The 23,695-nt window shown below is 36.9% G+C and overlaps 1 protein-coding gene across 4 annotated transcripts in view; it reads right to left on the bottom strand.

Moving 5' to 3' along the window:
* Nucleotides 1-23,695, bottom strand: part of CSMD3 (CUB and Sushi multiple domains 3) — a 1,369,436-nt gene that overhangs the window by 282,419 nt on the left and 1,063,322 nt on the right. For all 4 annotated transcript variants that reach the window (XM_088844606.1, XM_088844605.1, XM_088844604.1 and 1 more), the window contains one exon: nt 64-180. In XM_088844606.1, the coding sequence (XP_088700732.1) occupies nt 64-180 (117 nt within the window). The remainder of the gene's footprint in view (nt 1-63; nt 181-23,695) is intronic.

The raw sequence follows: 23,695 nt of genomic DNA on the forward strand, positions 1-23,695 counted from the left end.
AAAGCAGCTAACATTTTGAATAGCATACAGTGAAAATAAAGCATATTTATGAATCTTACTTACCAAACTCCTTGGGAACTGCTATAGAATAAACACAATTATGTCCCACACTGTAATTTTTTGGATAGTTTGGTGATAGAACAGTGCCTTCTGAACCTGTTGAACGACTTCCACATGGTGCTGAAATTAAAACATATTATTTTTAGAAAAAAATTATACTATGATATTTTCTTGATATAAAAATATGGCTAATTGATTTTAAGGTATATCATTTATTTACATGTTATAACAAGGGTCCCCGTTGTCAAGTATTTTAAAAATAAAAAATTGAGCACCTAGAAAAAAATTTTAGTATTCAAATTCACTCTTCTCAAAAGCAAAGTAATATAATAAAATTACAGTGGTTCTATCTATCTCTAGAGGTAATAATGGTGGCCTGCTTTCATTTATGATAAAAGGATAAAGATAATCGTCTCTTTTAAAATGATGAGAAATTACACATGCAATGTGAATAAAACATGGGAAATTGTTTTATTCACCACCAAGCTTTGAATCTACTCAAAATCAACTGTGATTATGCTCCCATCATATTAGGTATTTCTATACCCAGGACAGGGATGGCTGCATAAACACATTCATCCACTCATCTAAGTAAAATATTCTCTCATCAATCTCTTATCTGCTTATGATTTACATTTAAATCAGGAGTTGCTGATGGTGCATAGAGATGGTGCATTTTTGATACCTCAGCCCCACATGTGCTGTGTTCCTTAAAAATATGAGGGTGTGACTGATTTCTGGAAAATTTGTAGATAGTGGTTCTGTTGTTCACAAGATAAGAGGATGTTTTGGATTTATATTTCTGGAACACAGAGAAAGATCTGGGCTACTAAAGGGGTTATAGTTATCAAAGCAAAATGTGATAGTTGATATTATTTAAATGAATGGGATCTTCCAGGAATTATGTAGAATGAGAAAGATGGCCATAGAGGAAGCCTGGAGAATGCCAAGGTAGGATTAGGGGGTGGCTGCATGTAACCAGTTGCATCCGACTTTTTGTGATCCCATGGACTATGGTCGTTAGGCTCCTTTGTCCGTTGGATTTTCCAGGCAAGAATACTGGAGCGGGTTGCCATTTCCGACTGCAGGGGATTTTCCCAGTCCAGGGACAGAACCTGTGTTTCTTGCATCTCCTGCATTGGCAGCGGATTCTTTACCACTGAGCCACCTGGGAAGCTGAGAGGGTGGCTACAAAGAATTTAGTCTATTGGGAACCAAGAAGGAGGAAAGTTCAATTAAAAGAAAGTGTTCAAAAAATGTTTGGAGATGGAAATGGCAACCTACACCAGTATTCTTTCCTGGGAAATCTCATGGACAGCTGAGACTGGAGGACTACAGTCTATGACATCGCAGAGTCAGACACTACTTAGCAACTGAACAACAACACATAATCAGGCAGACTCTGATTTGGGAAAACAGTTCTTGATGGAAACGTGGCATAAAACGGAGGGAAGTGACCTAGCAATATGGAATACAGAGTTTTGTAAGAAATTAACATTCATATATAGAATAATAGTTGCAAATATTCAAAAAATAAAGTTTTTGGCTAAAGGGAAAAAGAAAATGTTGTGTTGCGAAGTGGTAATAAATGAAAAAAGAGTCCGAGGGGTTTTGGAGATCTGGAGAATTATGCAGCAGGAAACTGTTTCTCCAGACTCTGGTTTCCTCCAGGAGGGATGCTGCCCAGGCATGCCAGCCTGCTGGCCCCACCCCTTATGCCCTGGAGATGCAGGAGCTTCTTGATTGGTGAGCCCAGGACAGAAACTTTATTGTTGGTCTCCTCTACAGCCTGTTTAAGGGTCAGTCTATTGAGGAGGTGGCTGTGGTTATTGGGAGACACCTGTAGCTGCTTAAGAAGCCCACTGTTACTGTTCCTCTGCTTCTACCAATATTAATATTGTGTTCAGAGTGCTTTTCATGTCTACTATATCCTTCAACTTTTCTGTTTATTCATTCCACTAATGTTTTAGAGTTTGATATTGAAACTCCAACTAAAAATCAAATGAATCTACTTAAAGAATAATCATAATATACAGTAGAACTATATGTAACTTTGTTTTCTATTTTCCAAGTCTTCTGTAAATGTGTTACCATACTTTCATAATCCAAAAGATAAAAAAGAAAGAAAAAGAAAAAAAATTAAAGTTGATGACTTGACTTCTTTCTGCTCATCACTTAATTTGCCTTGAATTTATGTAGGGAAGATGCCCTTCAAACATCAGAAAGGAAGTTTTTGGTATTATAGATACAGTACTTTTAACAAGAGTAGCTTTTTGCAAATTATAACCAGGAAATCAAATTCAGTCTGTACCAAGAGAAGTTTCAAATTTTTAAAGAGTTACAGAACAAAAGAAAAATTAAATCGGAATATGCCACAGAGACATATGTGGCCAGCAAAGCCCAAAATATTACCTGGCTCTGTGCAGAGAAAGTTGCTAACCCTTGAACTAGAGTAGAGAGGGGTAGCTAGACTGTAGTTGGATGAAGAATAGCAGTTTATAAGGAGATACAAAAATAATCAGAATCTTAACAATGAACAGAAGGAGAAATTTGGAATAGCTGGGGGAAGATGCAGGCTGAATGAAATTTTGTTATTGATTTATTTAATAGGGGAAATAGAGTCATTAAAATGGGAAAATCTGGAACACTGACTTAAGAGGCTTGTGCTGTGTTGATTCACTCAGTCATGTCTGATTCTTTGCAACCCCATGGGCTATAGCCCACCAGGCTCCTCTGTCCATGGGGATTTTCCCGACAAGAAAGAATATTGGAGTGGGTTGTCATGCCCTCCTCCAGGGGATCTTCCCAACTCAGGGTTCGGACCCAGGACTTCGCATTGAAGCTGGATTCTTTACTGTCTGAGTCACCAGGGAAGCCAAAGAATACTGGATTGGGTAGCCTATCCCTTCTCCAGGAGATCTTCCTGACCCAGGAATCAAACCGGGGTCTCTTGCATTGAAGGCAGATTCTTTACCAGCTGAGCTAATGTAAAATCAAAAACTAAAATTGAGTGGTTAACTTTAGAAAGCATTAATGACAGTCCTCTGTTACTTGAGAAAACTACTAAAGAAAAATGAAAATACACAGGTTTTATGCTGAGAATTTACTGGAATTATTTTTTTTTAATTTTTATTGGAGGCTAATTATTTTACAATATTATATTGGTTGGTTTTGCCATACAATGACATGAATCCACCCCGGGTGTACATGAGTTCCCCCTCCCAAACCCCCCTCCCACCTCCCTCCTCCCCTTATCCTCCCTCTGGGTCATGCCTGATTTTCCTTTTAAAGAACAGAATTCAGTGCTATTAGGTGGCTTGAAAAGAGTCATGAGTTTGAAAAAAATGAAGTTTTTGATGGATTTCCCACCAAAGTTTAAAGATACAGCAATATATTTAAAACAAACACACATACCAAACAAAGAGTAAGTTGTACTGAGCTTGGTGGCTAATGAGTGTTTTACATTTTTTCCTTTTAATGTTCTATAAAATGGTAATAAATGATAAGATACATATTAAAATTTGAATTCTCCAGAACAACAACAAATTGACAGTGATGATAATAACAAAAGATGTATTGCTCTCATCACTCATTATTGTTTGAGATTAGAGTAGTCAGGTGTATTCTTATTTTGGCAATGATAACTTTATTCAAGTAATAGTATAACTGATGAGAGAATCATTCAAGAATAAGTAGCATGCTTTACGTTAATATTTTTTCAGATTTTAAAGTGCTCCAAATGACAATACTTTTGCCATTTGACTCATACCTGTTGGCCTTTTGTCAAACTGGCTGCATTTATAAACAGCAGATATTCATTGCGATGCACTGCATAAGAACTCACCTGTTCTTGATTATAACTTATATGATACATATGACTACCCTTAAATCTCTATCAACAGCATTTTTGTAGAACACATGTATTATGAGAAGAAATGGTTCTGTGATTAAGTAAAATGAACACGGTTTTATGCTATGAGACTTAACTGAGACTTTAGTAAGGTTTGGGGAATGTCATACTCCTTACAAACTTATTTGATCATGGAGACGCTTTTTCATCTCACAGGACCAATGTTCCCCAGGATATACTTTACAAAATGCTAATTCTAAAATGTGCTATTACTTTGAAAATAATTCTAACATTTATATTATTTGCTGTAATTAGTTACGATTTCACAGCACTAAAGAATTATTTTATATAAACATACAGAGTGAAAAAATTTAAATACTAAAAATGTGAAATGGCCTACTATATCATAAATGCCATTATTCTCTTTTAACCACTTTCATTGAGGTATTGTTAAAGTGTTGTGTTAGTTTCAGACGTACAACAAAGTGACATATACATGTATGTATACATATATATCCTTTATTCAGGCAAAATGCCATTATTCTTGACACTTTCTCCCTGACTTACTTATATCTTCCTGTAGCTTATCAGCCTCTTCTCTCCTCTCTGCCACTGTAACTATTGCAAACCAGACTCCCAACATTTTCCATTTGGGCTCTTTCAACAGACTCCAAGTTCCACTCATCCCCACAAGTTCCTACCACAGCTAGTGATTTTTTAAACACAGAAGTACACTGGGGCGGATTCATATGGCAAAACCAATGCAATATTGTAAAGTAATTAGCCTCCAATTAACAAAAAAAAAAAGAAAGCAGTTCTGTGGAACTGTTAAAAAAAAAAACACAGAAGTCTTAGAATTTTCCTTTTATCTTTCTAGAGCATATCTGATACACAGTAGGTTCTCCATAAATGTCTATTAGGTGATTAAATGAACTATGCCTGCCCAGACAGTGCTCTTCTAAAACAGTGTTCCACTGTCAGCACAACACAGACATTTCATTAGGTTGAAATTACCCCAGAAATTGACTTAAATCCAAGACATTCAAGGTATACCCTCTCCTGCTTCTGTGCTCGTGCAGGGCATACCTGGTACCTCTTTTGTGAAACAGCAGTTAAGGAGACTCCAGTGCTTACCATGGTGGATGACAAAAAGCCCAAGGAAGGATTCATGGCACAGCAAATATACTGACTTGAAGGTGGTACTGAAGCTAATTCAATTTTTGTTTTTTTATTCCAGTTATTTAGCTCTCACTGTTTTTTTTTTTTTTTTCCTTTTAAGAGCATCATAAAAAATCCTTGCATACCTTGTTTGATTGGAGAATTTTAAAGTTTTTCATTTATCATTGTAAACCAAGGGAAATTTTGTGTGAGTGTGTGCTCAGTCATATCTGACTCTGTCACACCATGGACTGTAGCCCACCAGGCTCCTCTGTCCATGAAACTTCCCAGGCAAGAATACTGGAGTGGTTGCCATTGCCTTCTCCAGGGGATTTGCTGGATCCAGGGATGGAACCTGAGTCTCTTGCATTACCTGCATTGGCAGGCAGATTCTTTACCACTGCTCCATGTGGGAAGCCCTAAGTAGGGAAAAATTTCTATTAAAAGGAATGAATCCTAGATAGTTTTCCCTTCAAGTTAAGCATCTTGTTGTTTAAATAAACATCTTGTTTAAAATGGAAAAAAAAAAGATACACCCCTTCAGTAAATCCATGTAAGCCCTCTTTTTTCCTTTCTCTGGGATTGAAATATTTGCTATTTCTCTGATTACCAGGAATCAGCATTGCTTTACATTTAGAGACACTATATGTGTAGGATATGTATCTTTAAACATCGGAAATATATTAAATGATAAGATTTTTACAATCTGATAGCCACATGGATACTGACTTTCACTGAAGGAAGGGCAAACATGTCTACCATTCATTTCACAGTGGCAAATCTTTGCTACCAGTTTATCTGTCTGTAGCATACCCTCGCTGAGGTGGCAGTCAACCACACAGTTCAATATTGTATTATTTTTCTTTTCCCTCTTTGCCTGTTTGCTTTTTGAATCCTTTTTTGGATGAATCTGTATGATTTAATTTGTACAAGTAAAATATGTCCATGCTGTAACTATATTGTGAACTATGAAGCAGTGATGCAATAAACAGATATGGGTATTACTAGGGAAATCTGCGGAAGACCAAAGCTACATTTTAAGGATTCTAGAGCAATAAAAATGACTTCCCACCGATGGTTTGACCAAGTGTGTGCTATGGAAGAGGACTGAATAAGAAAGAAAACTGAGGTACCTTCCACTGAGAGAGACAGAAGGCTCTCAAATCATTTATATGGAAGAAGTGCTTATGTGTGCGTATATCTTAGACACTTTATATTATACCCAACACAGTCTTAAACTACTCACAATTACAATTCTGTATTTTCACTTGTGTAATGTATAATATATCATCAAATATACTCTATAATGAAAATTATTATATAACATATAAATTTTTCTAAGAGAGCAAGTTAGGTACTTTCAAAAGTGATGAATCCTTAAAGGTCAAAAAAGAGCAATATGCTGCTGCTGCTGCTGCTGCTAAGTTACTTTAGTCGTGTCCGACTCTGTGCGACCCCATGGATGTCAGCTCACCAGGCTCCCCCATCTGGTATACATTAAATCAATGATCTACTAGATGTGGCCTGTGACCCCTTCGGGTTGAAAGAACTGCTGTACTTCACAAAAGTGTGGTTCACTTCTAGTGGACCCTGATATAACCCAATTGAATGTCACAGAGCAATATTGCTTAGGAACCTGGAATGTTAGGTCCATGAATCAAGGAAAATTGGAAGTGGTCAAACAGGAGATGGCAAGAGTGAACATTGACATTTTAGGAATCAGCTACCTAAAATGGACTGGAATGGATGAATTTAACTCAGATGACCATCATATCTACTACTGTGGGCAGGAATCCCTTAGAAGAAATGGAGTAGCCATCAGAGTCAACAAATGAGTTTGAAATGCAGTACTTGGATGCAATCTAAAAAATGACAGAATGATCTCTGTTTGTTTCCAAAGCAAAACCATTCAATATCACGGTAAATCAAGTCTATGCCCCAACCAGTAATGCTGAAGAAGCTGAAGTAGAACAGTTGTATGAAGACCTACAAGACCTTTTAGAACTAACAGCCAAAAAAGATGTCCTTTTCATTATAGGGGACTGGAATACAAAAGTAGGAAGTCAAGAAACACCTGGAGTAACAGGCAAATTTGGCCTTGGAGAGCAGAATGAAGCAGGGCAAAGGATAATAGAGTTTTGCCAAGAGAACACACTGATCATAGCAAACACCCTCCTCCAACAAAGCAACAGAAGACTGTACATATGGACATCACCAGACGGTCAACACCGAAATCAGATTGATTATATTCTTTGCAGCCAAAGATGAAGAAGCTCTATATAGTAAGCAAAAACAAGACCAGGAGCTGACTGTGGCTCAGATCATGAACTCCTTATTGCCAAATTCAGACTTAAATTGAAGAAAGTGTGGAAAACCATTAAACCATTCAGGTATGACCTACATCAAATCCCTTATGATTATACAGTGGAAGTGGGAAAAAGATTAAAGGGACTAGATCTGATAGACAGAGTGCCTGATGAACTAAGGATGGAGGTTCGTGTTATTGTACAGAAGACAGGGATCAAGACCATCCCCAAGAAAAAGAAATGCAAAAATGTAAAATGTCTCTTTGAGGAGGCCTTACAAACAGCTGTGAAAAGAAGAGAAAAGAAAAACAAAGGAGAAAAGGAAAGGTACAACCATTTGAATACAGAGTTCCAAAGAATAGCAAGGAGATATAATAAAGACTTCCTCAGGGATCAATGGAAAGAAATAGAGGAAAACAACAGAATGGGAAAGACTAGAGATCTCTTCAAGAAAATTAGGGATACCAAGGGAATATTTCATGAAAAGATGGGCACAATAAAGGACAGAAATGGTATGGACCTAACAGAAGCAGAAGATATTAAGAAGGGGTGGCAAGAATACACAGAACTATAAAAAAAGATCTTCATGATCTAGATGATTAGGATGGTGTGATCACTTACCTAGAGCCAGACATCCTGGAATGTGAAGTCAAGTGGGCCTTAGAAAGCATCCCTACAAACAAAGCTAGCGGAGATGGTGGAATTCCAGTTAAGCTATTTCAAATCCTAAAAGATGATGCTGTGAAAGTGCTGCACTCAATAGGCCAGCAAATCTCGAAAACTCAGCAGTGGCCACATGACTGGAGAAAGTCAGTTTTCATTCAAATCCCAAAGAAAGACAATGCCAAAGAATGCTCAAACTATGACACAATTGTACTCATCTCACATGCTAGTAAAGTAATGCTTACAATTCTCCAAGCCAGGCTTCAGCAATATGTGAACCATGAACTTCCAATTATTAAATATGGTTTTAGAATAGGCAGAGGAACCAGAGATCAAATTGCCAACACCTTTTTTGATCATCAAAAAAGCAAGAGAGTTCCAGAAAGACATCTATTTCTGCTTAATTGACTATGGAAAAAGCCTTTAACTCTGTGGATCACAATAAAATATGGAAAATTCTGAAAGAGATGGGAATACCAGACCATCTGACCTGCCTCTTGAGAAATCTGTATGCAGGTCAGGAAGCAACAGTTAGAACTGGATGTGGAACAGAATTGTTCCAAATAGGAAAGGAGTACGTCAAGGCTGTATACTGTCACCCTGCTTATTTAACTTATATGAAGAGTACATCATGAGAAACACTGGGCTGGATGAAGCACAAGCTGGAATCAAGATTGCTGGGAGAAATATCAATAACCTTAGATATGCAGATGACACCACCCTTATGGCAGAAAGTGAAGAAGAACTAAAAAGCCTCTTAATGAAAGTGAAAGAGGAAAGTGAAAAAGTTGGCTTAAAGCTCAACATTCAGAAGACTAAGATCATGGCATCTGGTCCCATCACTTCATGGGAAATAAATGGGGAAACAGCGGAAACAGTGGCCAACTTTATTTTTTGGGGCTCCAAAATCACTGCAAGTGGTGATTGCAGCCGTGAAATTAAAAGATGCTTACTCCTTGGAAGGAAAGTTATGACTAACCTCAATAGCATATTAAAAAGCAAAGACATGACTTTGCCAACAAAGGTCCATCTAGTCAAAGCTATGGTTTTTCCAGTAGTCATGTATGGATATGAGAGTTAAATGGATGCTTTTGAACTGTGGTGTTGGTGAAGACTTTTGAGAGTTTCTTGGACTGCAAGGAGATCCAACCAGTCCATCCTAAAAGAGATCAATCCTGACTGTTCATTGGAAGGACTGATGTTAAAGCTGAAGCTCCAATACTTTGGCCACTTGATGAGAAGAACTGACTCCTTGAAAAGACCCTGAAGTGGGTAAAGATTGATGTCAGGAGGAGAAGGGGATGACAGAGGATGAGATGGTTGGAGTGCATCACCAACTCAATGGAGATGAGTTTAGGTAAACTCTGGGAGTTGGTGATGGACAGGGAGGCCTGGAGTGCTGCTGTCTATGGGGTCGCAAAGAGTCGGACTCGACTGAGTGACTGAACTGAACTGAATGTCACAAATCATAAATCCTGATATAGAGTATCTTTGAAAGCTGTATCTCCCATGGAGCCTTTTTTTTCTTAAAGAGAAAGCCTTTTATGACCCTCTGTGATATGAATTTATAACACAGACAGTATTATTCTCAATATTGACTTTAAGATTAAAAGTACTATTGTTTTTTTCTCTTCTTTGATCGAATCTTTGATGTTAATAAAAATACCTAACTAGTCAGCCATTCATTTCATGGGCCTCTTCATGTTTCCTACGTAAGTATACAAACTTCATTTTTTATCTGCCTTAGATAATAAACCTCCCATAAAGCTATTTTATCATAATGGTAATAAATCTTACTTTAAATTATAAACTATTGCTCTAAGTCACATTTGTTTTACTCTTCATTTTCCTCTGCACTATTTTTGATGCATTCACATTATGTATCTGGAAAACTAAGGATAATATTGCTATGAGTTTTCTAGTTCTTCATATGTTCACTGAGAAGAAAAATCAGTCTTTATAAAAACCTGTGGATTAATTTTGTGTTCTAATTACACATTCCTGTTGAACACTAAAAAAAAATCCATTTTAATATTATAGTCAGTGGCTTATAAATCATTTCAATGGCTCAGTAATTCAGTTTAGTGCAATATAAGCTTCTACATCTGTCACCTCACTAGTCGCCTAGATTCATTCATTTGCTTTTGCTGGCTAGGAAGGCATTCTCTTCAGTCTTCAGTGCTCTGAGAGCTGTGTTCTCCATCAGAGAGTACATGCTTAGAAAAAGTAGAGTTCATTGTATGACAAAGGTCTATGTATAGATATGCTCCTTTGATAGCTCTTCCATGCTACCATACATAAATTCTACTAAAACCAATAGTCTTGTGGGTGTCAGTAGGTCATGAGTGATACCTATGTCACTAATTTTTAACTTCATTTTCAAGATTGAGATATAAATCATACTATAAAATCCACCCTTTCAAAGTGAACAATTGAGTGTCTTTTTAGTATATTCACAAAGTTATGTAACCAACCCCACTAATTTCAGAATATTTTTGTCACCCCAGAAGAATTCCTATGCTTATCAGCAGTCACTCCTCATTTGTTCCATTCCCAAGACCCTAGAAATCATTAATCAATGGTTTTGTTGGACACTATGTACAGGAAGGCAAGCTTTCTAAATGATTTTAACTGAATTATTGGTGCATTTTAAAAACTACAATCCCTTTTCATTGCTTAGTTTCATACTTCTCTCTCAATTTTTACCAATTATAGTAGCCTTTTATTATTAAAATATTACTTAAAACATATTAGCCTAAGATATGTAAGTTTAGAGAGAGAGAAAAAACAAACAAACAAACCCTGTAGCAATTTATTAACTCCTATCTAATCATCTCACAAACGTTGCTCTCTCAAGAAAGTTTAGTTCATGTTTTCCAGACTAGTTTAGAAGCCCCATCATGTAGGGTTTTTCATCAATTAATTTCATGACATTCATAACAACTTGTAATTACACATTTATTTGTATAACATCTATTTCTATCTCTTGACTCCATGACATCTTAAGTCAAAGTTTCCATGTCTTTTTTTTATACTGTTTCTAGCTCTGGAGTCTGGCATAGTCTGTGTATCTAATGGGCTTCTAATAAATGTATGCAGTGAATGTTAGGAAAAATAAAATATACATTATATTAATATCTTGCTGTTGACTAAATACACAGAATGCAAAACTCAGAGATTTTTCAAAACTCTTTGCTTAAGGTATCACAATAAGTGCAACCCAAAGTTTTAGTATCAGAGAGGTGTAGTTTTAATTTCCAGCTTCACTATTTACTGACTGAGTAGACCTGGAAGAGGGAAAAATTCAAACTGGAACTGGAACACAGAGTGTCTGCTCCATCTGGCATATGATATGGTCTTAAATGAAATGAATCTCCTTAAATGAAATGAATCTCTTCCAGAATCTCCTGGAAGTGCTATAATGAGGCTTTCATTAATGCCTTAGGAAGACAGACTAACCTCCTCAACCCCAGAAGGAATACAAAGCTTTGAAAAAGACAGGAGAAACTTCTCTGGTGTTTCTGCTACTCTTCACTTGAGAGAGACAGGGATGCCTTTCAGCGGTCCAGCCCAGGTCATTTTGCCCTCCACAAACAGTTCTTTGTTTTCATTTTCCTCTCCTCTTAATTTTTCCCTAAGGATAAAGAGTAAAGTTCTCCATCCCAAAGGAAGAGGGACCTACATCTTCCATTCAGCTGTCTGCTCATGGGTTGGGGGACCTTCCTGTGCTCAGCTATTGATAATGTGGGTGATATCCTCAATTTCTCTGGATTCTTTACCCTTTAGAAATATGGGGTGGGGGAAGCAAGAGCCAACACTACTAGTGAAAAGGAGTGGGAATTGACCCATATTCCTTTTTTTTTTCCTTATAATTCAGGGGTTTCTTTACCTTGTTTCATAAATTAGATGGGGGAAAATGTCTATATTTTCATTAGATTCTAGCTAATTTTTTATAACTAAATTTTAGCATTTCCTTTACTTTTGAATGTAAGCAACAAAGTATGTTAGTAACAGAAGTAACTGGGACTTTGTTGACAAAAGAAATCAGAGATATTTTATATTACCTAAAATTGTTGCAGATACCTCAAAATATTGTTTATTCTTATCACTGCCAAAAATTACTTGAAACTGGAACTTCCAAGTTAAGGCATTAATTAAGTATATATATTATCACATAAAAGTATGTTTTTTTATTACAGTACTTTGATAACTGTATTTCAATATTATTGGTTTCTCTTCCAAGCCTATGTGAGTTATTTTACTTTGTGTGTTTAAAAAGATGATGAGATATCACCAGCCAAAATGGCTATCATCAAAAAATTCACAAACAACAAATGGTGGAGAGGGTGTAGACAGAAGGGAACCCTCCTACACTGCTGGTGGGAATGCTAATTGGTACAGTCACTAAGGAGAAGACTATGGAGGTTCCTTTAAAAATAGAGCTGTCATATGACCCTATAATCCCACTCGTGGGCATATATCCAGAGAAAAACATAATCTGCACCCCCAATGTTCATTAAAGCACTGCTTATGATAGCCAAGGTATTGACACAACTTAATGTTCATCAACAGAAGAATGGATAAAGAAGATATGGTACATATAGACAATGGAATATCACTTGGCCATTAAAAAGAATGAAATAATGCCATTCACAGCAACATAGACCTAGAGATTGTCATACTGAGTGAAGTAAGTCAGATAGAGAAGGAGAAATATCGAATGGCATCCCTTATACGTGGAATCTAAAAAGAAATAATATAAATGAACTAACTAACTTACAAAACAGAAAGAGACTTACAGGCTTATAGAATGAACTTATGGTTGCCAGGGGGAAGCACAGGGGAAGGGATAGTGAGGGAATTTGGGATAGCCATGTACTACACTAATATATTTTAAATGGATAACCAATAAGGACCTATTGTGTGCACAGAGAACTCTTCTCAGTGTTATGTGGCAGCCTGCAGGGAAGGGGAGTTTGGGGGAGAATGGATACATGTGTTCAGTCAGTTCAGTTCAGTCGCTCAGTCGTGTCCGACTCTTTGCGACCCCATGAATCACAGCACGCCAGGCCTCCCTGTCCATCACCAACTCCCGGAGTTCACTCAAACTCATACATGTGTATGTATGGTTAAATCCCTTCACCATTCACCTGAAACTATCATAGTATTGTTAACTGGCTAAACCCCAATAGAAAATTAAAAAGTTTAAGTTAAAAAAAAATTAAAAGATGACTCTAAGGTCCATGGGCTTCATCACAGTACACACATACACATAGAAGGGAATTCTATTCTAATTAGACTCCTCCCAAACCACCTGTCCTTGTCATTTTCTGTTTACTTGTTTCCTTAAGGAAGACTGACTCAGAGATTGTTGCTTTGGCCTAAGAAGATCTGGAAAATATTAGTTGCATTGCACGACCCTTTCTTTCCTGCTCTTTTGCTTCCTTCCCTAGGAGGATGAATAAATTCATTCCAGCATCAGAAAGGTCCTAAAATTTAGGTTTGAAATTTTGGGAGAAAGACCTCCTCTGAAGGTTGACAAAAGTGAAAGTCACTCAGTCGTGTCCAACTCTTTGCGACCCCATGAACTATACAGTCCATTCCAGGCCAGAATACTTGAGTGGGAAGCTTATTCCTTCTCCAGCAAATCTTCCTGACCCAGGGATCAAACTGGGGTCTTTCGCATTGCAGGTGGATTCTTTACCAACTGAGCTATCAAGGAAGCCCTAAGGTTGACATATTCTTGAGGTTATTTAAACCATAGCCTAAATATGGTTCCAATTTACTCAGTAACTCTCCCATGTGGCTCCGTATAGCTCAGTTGATGTGTTTTGGGGTAAGGAATCAAATTCCCTGTGGCTTACAGAACTCTATTTTCTCGTCTTTTATGTATATATCCCCCTCAGGAATATAGGAGTGAATGGCTCACTGGTTAAAGTATGAATATGAAATGAAATTTTCTGTGTTTGACAAAGGGCAGGGAAGCAGCAATCTCCTTTGCCTCTCTCTTAGAGGGTTTCCTTGAAAACACAATAGATCAACCTTTTGATTTTACAGTTAAAGCTTCCAGCTGTCTGACCTTTGAAACTATAAAAACATACTTCTGAAATTAACTCAGGGTTCTTACAAGATTACTCACAAGGTATGCATGAGAAAAAGCATACCAATTTCCCTCTGAATGAGACAAAAGAAGTGTTACTTGTTCTTTTTTTAACTGTATACATTCGTTTGAGATTGTCTGGTCTTTATGGTGTCTCTCACAGACTGCCTGAAACAAGAATTGTACTCCAGATATGCTTATTCAATAATAAAATTGCTCTTTTTCTCTTCCAGGTTTTGTAAAATGAACTTTGTTAGTAGGATTTCTGTTTCCCCAATGGAAGTAAAGATTTGGCTATCTTTAGATCTTGTGTCCTAGTGTGTGTGTTGGTCACTCAGCCGTGTCCAATCTGTCCCATTACATTAACACAATTTGAATCTCACCATGACTTCTAAGGACTTCACAGGTGGTGCTAGAAGTAAAGAACCAATGCAGGAGACATAAGTGACGTGCGTTCGATCGATCCCTGTGTCAGGAAGATCCCCTGGAGGAAAGCATGGCAACCCACTCCAGTATTCTTGCCTGGAGAATCCCATGGACAGAGCAGCCTGGTGGGCTACAGTCCATAGGATTGAAAGAGTCAGACATGACTGAAGTTACTTAGCATGCATGTGTGCATGAATTCTAATAGTTACTGTTAAATGCTTTTCTTTCCTCACCTGTAAGGAGAGCATTGATTGATTCAATATTTTGTACAATTTTTTTTTTTATTTTTCTGCAGATACTGGCAATACATTCTAGGATGGCATGTTTGAAGCCTGACTTAAACATACAGTGTGTGTGGTATTAGTTTCTGAGTTGTGATTCTTGTGCAACCCCAAGGACTGTAGCCAGCCAGGCTCCTCTGTCCATGGGATTTCCCTGGCAAGAATTCTGGAGTAGGTTTCCATTTCCTTCTCTGAGGGATCTTCCTGACCCAGGAATTGAACCCATGTCTCCTGCATTGTCAAGAAAATTCTTTACCACTGAGCCACCTGGGAAGCCCCACATACATATAGTCCTAAATGTAGTGAAGGAGGGCATCTTAATATGATGAGAGGCTATGCAACTATCTGTCTGGAGACATTGTGTAGAAACTGAAATATCAAAACCAGGGAAAATAAAAATGAAATTCAAGTCTGTGGTCACAAGAAAATTTGCTCTGAATTATAAATATTGATTTGCAATTGAATTGCTTGACATAAGAGTGACTCTATTTGGTAAGCTCCAGAATCCAAAGGAGAAGGGATTTACTTATTACAATGTTAAAGATTCTCTTTGACTGTGTGGATCACAATAAACTGGAAAATTTTTAAAGAGATGGGAATACCAGACCACCTGACCTGCCTCTTGAGAAACCTGTATATAGGTCAGGAAGCAACAGTTAGAACTGGACATGGAACAACAGACTGGTTCCAAATAAGAAAAGGAGTACGTCAAGGCTGTATACTGTCACACTGCTTATTTAACTTATACGCAGAGTACATCATGAGAAACACTGGGCTGGAGGAAGCACAAGTTGGAATCAAGATTGCTGGGAGAAATATCAATAACCTCAGATATGCAGATGACACCAATCTTATGGCAGAAAGTGAAGAAGAACTAAAGAGCCTCTTGATGAAAGTGAAAGAGGAGAGTGAAAAAGTTGGCTTAAAGCTCAACATTCAGAAAACTAAGATCAATGCATCCGGTCCCATCACTTCATGGCAAATAAATGGGGAATCAGTGGAAACAGTGTCAGACTTTATTTTTCTGGGCTGCAAAATCACTGCAGATGGTGATTGCAGACATGAAATTAAAAGACGTTTACTCCTTGGAAGGAAGGTTATGACCAACCTTGATAGTATATTTAAAAGCGGAGACATTACTTTGCCAACAAAGGTCCATCTAGTCAAGGCTATGGTTTTTCCCGTGGTCATGTATGGATGTGAGAGTTGGACTGTGAAAAAGGCTGATCGCCGAAGAATTGATGCTTTTGAACTGGTGTTGAAGAAGACACTTGACAGTTCCTTGGACTGCAAGGAGATCCAAGCAGTCCATTCTAAAGGAGATCAGTCCTGGGTGTTCATTTTAATGGACTGATGTTGATGCTGAAACTCCAATACTTTGGCCACCTGATGTGAAGAGCTGAATCACTGGAAAAGACCCTGATGTTGGGAAAGTTGAGAGCAGGAGGAGAAGGGGACTACAGAGAATGAGATGGTTGGATGGCATCACCGACTCGATGGACATGGGATTGGGTGGTCTCTGGGAGTTGGTGATGAACAGTGAGGCCTGGTGTGCTGCAGTTCATGGTGTTACAAAGAGTTAGACATGACTGAGCAACTGAACTAAACTGAAAGATTCTCTAAAGGAACATGCAGGAGTCCAACTGGAGTGATAATATATATAAGAGTGCCTGGAAACTAGCAGGCACTCAATAACATCAGCTTCCCTTCCCATTTCCATTCAAATACATTTCCTCCTATCCTATGAAAACAAAACATGCTTTGGTCTCATCCCAATACTACTATAATTTTTTTTCAATACAGAAAATATTACACATGTTTCTGACAAATAATCTGTGCATTATATCTGTAAACAAAATTCCTATGTGTAGCTGACTAAAGGAAGTTATTTTATGATACTGGAATATAGTTTACCACTAGCCCTTTGTCCTATGAATCTCTCATCTACATGCTTTAATTTATCATGTACTTAAATGACATCAAATGCTAAAAGGCTTAGTAGATTAGACAATCTCTATAAGTATTTATAACAGAACAGGGTCTAGACTCATTTCACATCTCAAAAAAGTTTTGCAAACCTCAAGGAGCTTTGAAAAAAGGAATTAGCCCAAGGTAAATCATGACATTTAAATAGAAGATGTGGAATAAAAATTCAATTATTTAATTCTTCATATAAAAACAGTATGATTTAATTAAAAGTAGGTTATATCAGGTTACTAATGAAACATAACTCTAAAGTTGGAAAGCTACAATGAACTTTTTATTTTTTTCTTTTAAAACTTTCTCTTCATTTGCTTGTATAAGAGGGCTTTCCTTTCAAAAGTTTTATCGTTTCATATGTATTAAGAGTTGGAAGTTGAACAAACAGTGGTGTCAGATGACTACTGAAAGTCTAATTTTACCATAGTTGTGCTTATACACTTTGATTAGTCTTACAGGTCAGTGCTGATTGAATTAATTTTTTTTTCTAGAATCCAAAACTTAATTTAACATGAGTGAAACAAAGGCGTTAAAAATAACGTTGCAGATTTTCAAAAGAATTAATACTGACTATATTTATTAAGGCATGTGTTTTCAGTGCAAGTTGTATTTCATATGAAATGTAAAAACCCATTTCAGGTGAACACTTCTACCAGTTATTGGTAAAAAAATCTATGTTTTCTTAATTCTCATACCTAGCCTAGAGGAAGATTACAGAAGTAAGTGGGAAATCCAAAATCTCACACTTATTTTGGGTACCATGTATCCCTTCATAAAACATTTAATCAACCAAATTTTTGGTTAAGAACCAGACACTCTTAGCCTTGAGAGTTATAAAAAGATCAATAAAAAGTCATTGCAATACCCAACCTACCTATAGGACAGTGATTAAGAAAACGGACTCCTAAATAAGACTGCTGGGCAAGTGTGACTGAGTAACTAATTTAATCTCTTTGTCTTCATCTATAATCTATAAAAATAAGAATTTTAGTATTCCCAGTTCTTAGAGTTGTGGTGAAGTATAAAATGATATGTATATATAAAACTTCAAACTCTGAGCAATACAGGGCTCCCAACAGTCCTCCTTCCCATGGCACTTTGCCAATTGAGCTGCTTGAAATTCTACCAGTATTCTCTGTTTACTATTTCTACTACATTTTTGGGCTTCCCTGGTGGCCCTAGTGCTAAAGAATCCACCTGCCAATGCAGGAGACATAGGCAACGTGCGTTCAATCCCTGGGTCGGGAATATCCCCTGGAGAAGGAAATGGCAACTCACTCCAGTATTCTTGCCTTGGAAATCCCATGGACAGAGGAGCCTGGTGGGCTACAGTCCATGGGGTCACTTCCACACAGTGCTCACAAGACTGTTTTATTAATATATTGAGCAATGCACCTTATCTGTCTGTATCTCATCAGATTGTAAACTCTTCAGGGACAAGGACAATATTGAATTAATATCTTTATATCTAATAGTTATTAATAATACAGAACTGGGTATAATTGATATACCTGAACAGCTGAGAAAAAGGAATGAGTGATACTCTGTCTTTAGAATAAGTGGCAAGCTAGTGATTCTTTAATAGTTCAAATATGTTTATTCTTAGGATATTATTATTATAATTATGTATCATTTGGATGCTCACTGTATGCTATAGCACTAGACAAGATCAAAAATATTGCATTGGTCTAGTTACAGAATAAAAAGTCATAGCAATATAGAGCATGGTGACTATAATTAATAATACTGTATTGCATACTTACACTCTGCTTAGAGAATAGATCTTAAAAGTCTTCATTGAAAGAAAAAAAAATGTAACTATGTATGGTGACAGATATTAACTCGACTTACTACAGTGATCATTTGGCAATACATATAAATATCAAATCATTATTTTGTATACCTGAAACTAGTTTAATGTTATATATCAACTATACCTCAATCAATAAATCAACTAACAAAGTTATAGTACTGTGCTGTAGCCAGTATTCCAAATTTAATGAGGTATACATCAGAGATATCTTTATCCAGGATACTGTTTTAATTTTAGATATATTGATTTCATCCTGGGAACTTTGGGGAGCAGGGGGAAGTGAATAGAAATGGTTTTTCTATTAAAAAGACAAGTGATCATAACATTCAAGAAGTGAGACAAGTAGTCAGCAAGAGAGCTGGAGAAAAAGCTTTAAAAAGAGAGGACAACAAGTGCAAAAGCCCTGAGGTAGAAGTGTGAGAAGTGTTTTGAAGAACCCTCCAGGAGGTCAGTGTGGTTCAAACAGTAAAGTAAAAAGGGGAAATATTTAGAGAGGTCAGAGTGTATATGGGCAGATTAAGTAGAGCTTCATAGTATAGGATGTTTGGCATTTATTCAGATTTAGGAAGTACTGGATGGATTTTGAATAATTATGTGACATAATCTAACATATGATTTAAAGATTACTGTGTTCAAAGGAGATGGTATGCAGAAACAAGGAAATAAGAGAAATTAGGAGAGAAGTGGGCATCAAGAGATGACTGGTGCTCTAGATCAGGGTTCAGTTCAGTTCAGTTCAGTCGCTCAGTCGTGTCCAACTCTCTGCGACCCCATGAATCACAGCACGCCAGGCCTCCCTGTCCATCACCAACTCCCGGAGTTCACTCAAACTCATGTCCACAGAGTCGGTGGTCATCTCATTCTCTGTCGTCCCCTTCTCCTCCCGCCCCCAACCTTTCCCAGCATCAGAGTCTTTTCCAGTGAGTCAAGTCATCTCATGAGGTGGCCAAAGTATTGCAGTTTCAGCTTTAGCATCAGTCCTTTCAATGAACACCCAGGATTGATCTCCTCTAGAATGGACTGGTTGGAACTCCTTGCAGTATAAGGGACTCTGACTCTCAAGAGTGTTCTCCAACACCACAGTTCAAAAGCATCAGTTCTTTGGCAATGAGCTTTCTTCACAGTACAACTCTCACATCCATACATGACCATGGGAAAAACCATTGCCTTGACTAGATGGACCTTGGTTGGCAAAGTAATGTCTCTGCTTTTTAATATACTATCAAGATTGGTCATAACTTTCCTTCCAAGGAGTAAGCATCTTTTAATTTCATGGCTGCAATCAGCATCTGCAGTGATTTTGGAGCCCCCCAAAAAAAGTCTGACACTGTTTCCACTGTTTTTCCATCTATTTCCTATGAAATGATGGGACCAGTTGCCATGATCTTTGTTTTCTGAATGTTGAGCTTCAAGCCAACCTTTTCACTCTCCTCTTTCACTTTCATCAAGAGGCTCTTGAGTTCCTCTTCACTTTCTGCCATAAGGGTAGTGTCATCTGCATATCTGAGGTTATTGATATTTCTCCCAGCAATCTTGATTCCAGCTTGTGCTTCTTCCAGCCCAGCGTTCCTCATGATGTACTCTGCATATAAGTTAAATAAGCAAGGTGACAATATACAGCCTTGACGTACTCCTTTTCCTACTTGGAACCAGTCTGTTGTTTCACGTACAGTTCTGACTGTTGCTTCCTGACCTGCATACAGGTTTCTCAAGAGGCAGGTCAGGTGGTCTGGTATTCCCATGTCTTTCAGAATTTTCCACAGTTGATTGTGAGCCACACAGTCAAAGGCTTTGGTATAGTCAATGAAGAATAAATAGATGTTTTTCTGGTAGAGAGATATATTTACATAAACAAACGACATACCATTAGGTGAAATAAATCAAGTAATGAATATTAAGGGACAATATAGATTCTGTCACCATTTGTGTCTTAATACTTATATTTAATATTGAATCAGATGATGGAAAAGAAAGATATAATTTAATTTCTATTTTAATTCAGTATGTCTATAGATAAAACATCTCTGAGTTTCAGTAAAGAATGAAAAATAAGAAGGGAAGAAATTATTTTCCCAGTGCAAGATTTTTTTGGATCACTAAGTTAATTGAAGGTACAGATATCCTGTTCTGCCATAATTTAATATATGTGACGCTTTCATGAGATAAACTGCAGGATTTCTCATTCCTGAGGACTTACCATAGGATGCTATCATTTTGGATCTACTTCTGACAAATACAATCTCCCAATGTCCAATATAAGCTCTTAAAAAAATTTTCTTCAGATTTAAAATGTATGCTTAACCCTGAACCATGATAAAAATCTTTGCCTAAATAGACAAACTTTGTAAGTTCTTAGGGTTCAGATCAGGTGAAGAAAATATTTACTAAGAGCTTTCTTACATAAATTAATGTCTCTTACATGCAAAGGAGTAATATGAAGCTCAAGACTTCACGAACTTACATTGCTCCAGGGTGAGACTAAATCAACATTACAATCAATCAATCAATTGATCTATCTTTCCTTATTTTGGCAGTTAAGGATCATAGTCTAATAGCCAACCCCCTACTCATGTAGTCTGCAACAAAGTCTCCCAGTCAGTCAAAATCTCCTGCTTCCATTATCAGATACTTTAGTTAGGATTTCTACTATAGGGTAAGACTGAGCAGGTAAAGCAGAAAAAACTGGCAACCTAATTCTCAAACACTGATGAAATTACAAATAGAGGCATAAATAAATTTACACATGACAAAGGCAACTACTGGAATAACCAAAAATAACGTAACTCTGAAACACTGAAGAGGTAGGCTGTGGATGTGACATAACTATCTATCTTTTGTATCGGAAAATCAATAGATATTATCTAATGTTGGTAAATCAAGCAACAGAGCTTCACGTTATACAGAGAGAACCATCAGAGCAATTAGAAACAGAAATTATTAGAAAGCTCAGCTGACGAACAGGAGAGTAGAAAAGGGTAAAGCAGATGAACATTGATTTCCATTGCTTTAAATTGCAATCATCTCGGTATTATTTCCTTAGTTATCATATGCACATTTTACTTTGCTTAGAAAATACAAAATTTATCTTAAGAGTAATTTATACTTATGAATAACAAACACTTCTAGCTCTATTGCACATGCTTTACACACTAATTTTGACTTTTGAGGTATTAATTCATTAAATCTGAATGTCAGCCAGTTACTATATATAATCACCATGAGGGAAAACAAATAGATACATGAAAATCTGATAAAGAAACTAAAATTTATTAAGTTATTCTTAGTTTATGACTAAGTAATATTTAGTAATAGCCATATGACTAAATGTTTTAAATAAGTTATTTAATATAATTCCCCCAACAACTTTGCAAACTACACAATATTATCTCATGCTTAGTGATGCAAAATAAACAAGGTCTCACAGTTGACTCAGGCTTTTTCCTGTTTTTAAATCTTTGTTCCGAGTTAAAAGTACCTAGCTCTAAAATTTGGATTTTCCTTTCCTCTCTAGTATACAAGAAATTATCCAGTATTACCATATTTTTAACAGGGATGCACCAAATTTTTTTGTCTAATAGCTTAAAGCATGCATTGAATAACTTTAAATTGATTTCTATATCTTAGTATTATGGCTAAAAGTCTAGTGATATCCAATTTGTTGTTCAGTTGCTCAGTTGTGTCCAACTCTTTGCAACAGAGAAGCAGCACACCAGGCTTCTCTGTCCTTCATTATCTCCTGGAGTTTGCTCAAACTCACGTCCACTGAACCAGAAATACTATCTGCCATCTTGTCCTCGGCCATCCACTTCTCTCCCTGCCCTGAATCCTTCCTAGCATCAGGGTCTTTTACAGTGAGTTGGCTCTTGAATGAGGTAGCCAAAATATTGGAGCTTCAGGATCAGTCCTTCCAATGAATATTCAGGGTTGATTTCCTTTAGGATAGACTGGCTTGATCTTGCTGTCCAAGGGACTCTCAAGAGTCTTCTCCAGAACAACAAATCAAAAACATCAGTTCTTTGAAGCTCAGCCTTCTTTATGGTCAGATTCTCACATCCTTACATGACTACTAGAAAAACCATAGCTTTGACTGTATGTATCTTTGAATGTAAAGTGATGTCTCTGTTTTTTAATATTCTGTCTAGGTTTGTCATAGCTTTTCTTCCAAGGAGCAAGTGTCTTTTAATTTCATGACTGCAGTCACCATTCTCAGTGATTTTGGAGCCCAAGAAAATAAAATCTTCACTGTTTCCACTTTTCCCCCATTCACTATGAAGTGATGGGATTGAATAACATGATCTTAGTTTTTTGAATGTTGAGTTTTAAGCCAGCTTTTTCACTCTCCTCTTGCACTTTCATCAAGAGGCTCTTTAGATTTTCTTTGCTTTCTGTCATTAGAATAGTAACATCTGCATATGTGAGGTCGTTATTTCTCCTGGCAATCTTGATTCCAGCTTGTGAGTCATCCAGCCCAGCATTTCGCATGATGTACTCTGCATCTAAGTTAAATAAGCAAGGTGACAATATGCATCCTTGACAGACTCCTTTGCCAATTTTTAGCCAGTCTGTTTTTCCATGTCTGGTGCTAACTGTTGCTTCTTATCCTGCATACAGTTTTTTCAGGAGACAGGTGCAAGGTGGGGTATTCCCATCTTTTCAAGAAATTCCAGTTTGTTGTGATCGACTCAGTGAAACGCTTTAGCAAGTCAATGAAAAAGATGTAGTTTTTTTTTTATTCTCTTGCTTTTTCTATGATCAATGGATGCTGTTGTCCAACTTAAATGATGGTAAAAATTATTCTCTCTTAAGTAATTTTAAAAAACTCAAATTTTAAAATAGTCTGGTGTTATTTTCAGGAACGAATGAATGTGTATTCATATAAAATATCAGTTACATTTAGTTAATATTAAAATGACAAAAAAGGTTAGTTCATCTAAAACATAACATACAATGCAAAGTGCAATGCATGATTTCCAACGCTATGCATGTTTTTTGAACACTGTTAAAAATCACAAGTATTAATACGCCAGTATTTGTTGGGAAGTTTACTAGGTCTGATTT

The sequence above is a fragment of the Moschus berezovskii genome, chromosome 16, assembly GCF_049115385.1.
Source record: "Moschus berezovskii isolate FMDL1 chromosome 16, NW_MosBer_1.0, whole genome shotgun sequence".
In the NCBI taxonomy this organism is placed as follows: Eukaryota; Metazoa; Chordata; class Mammalia; order Artiodactyla; family Moschidae; genus Moschus; species Moschus berezovskii.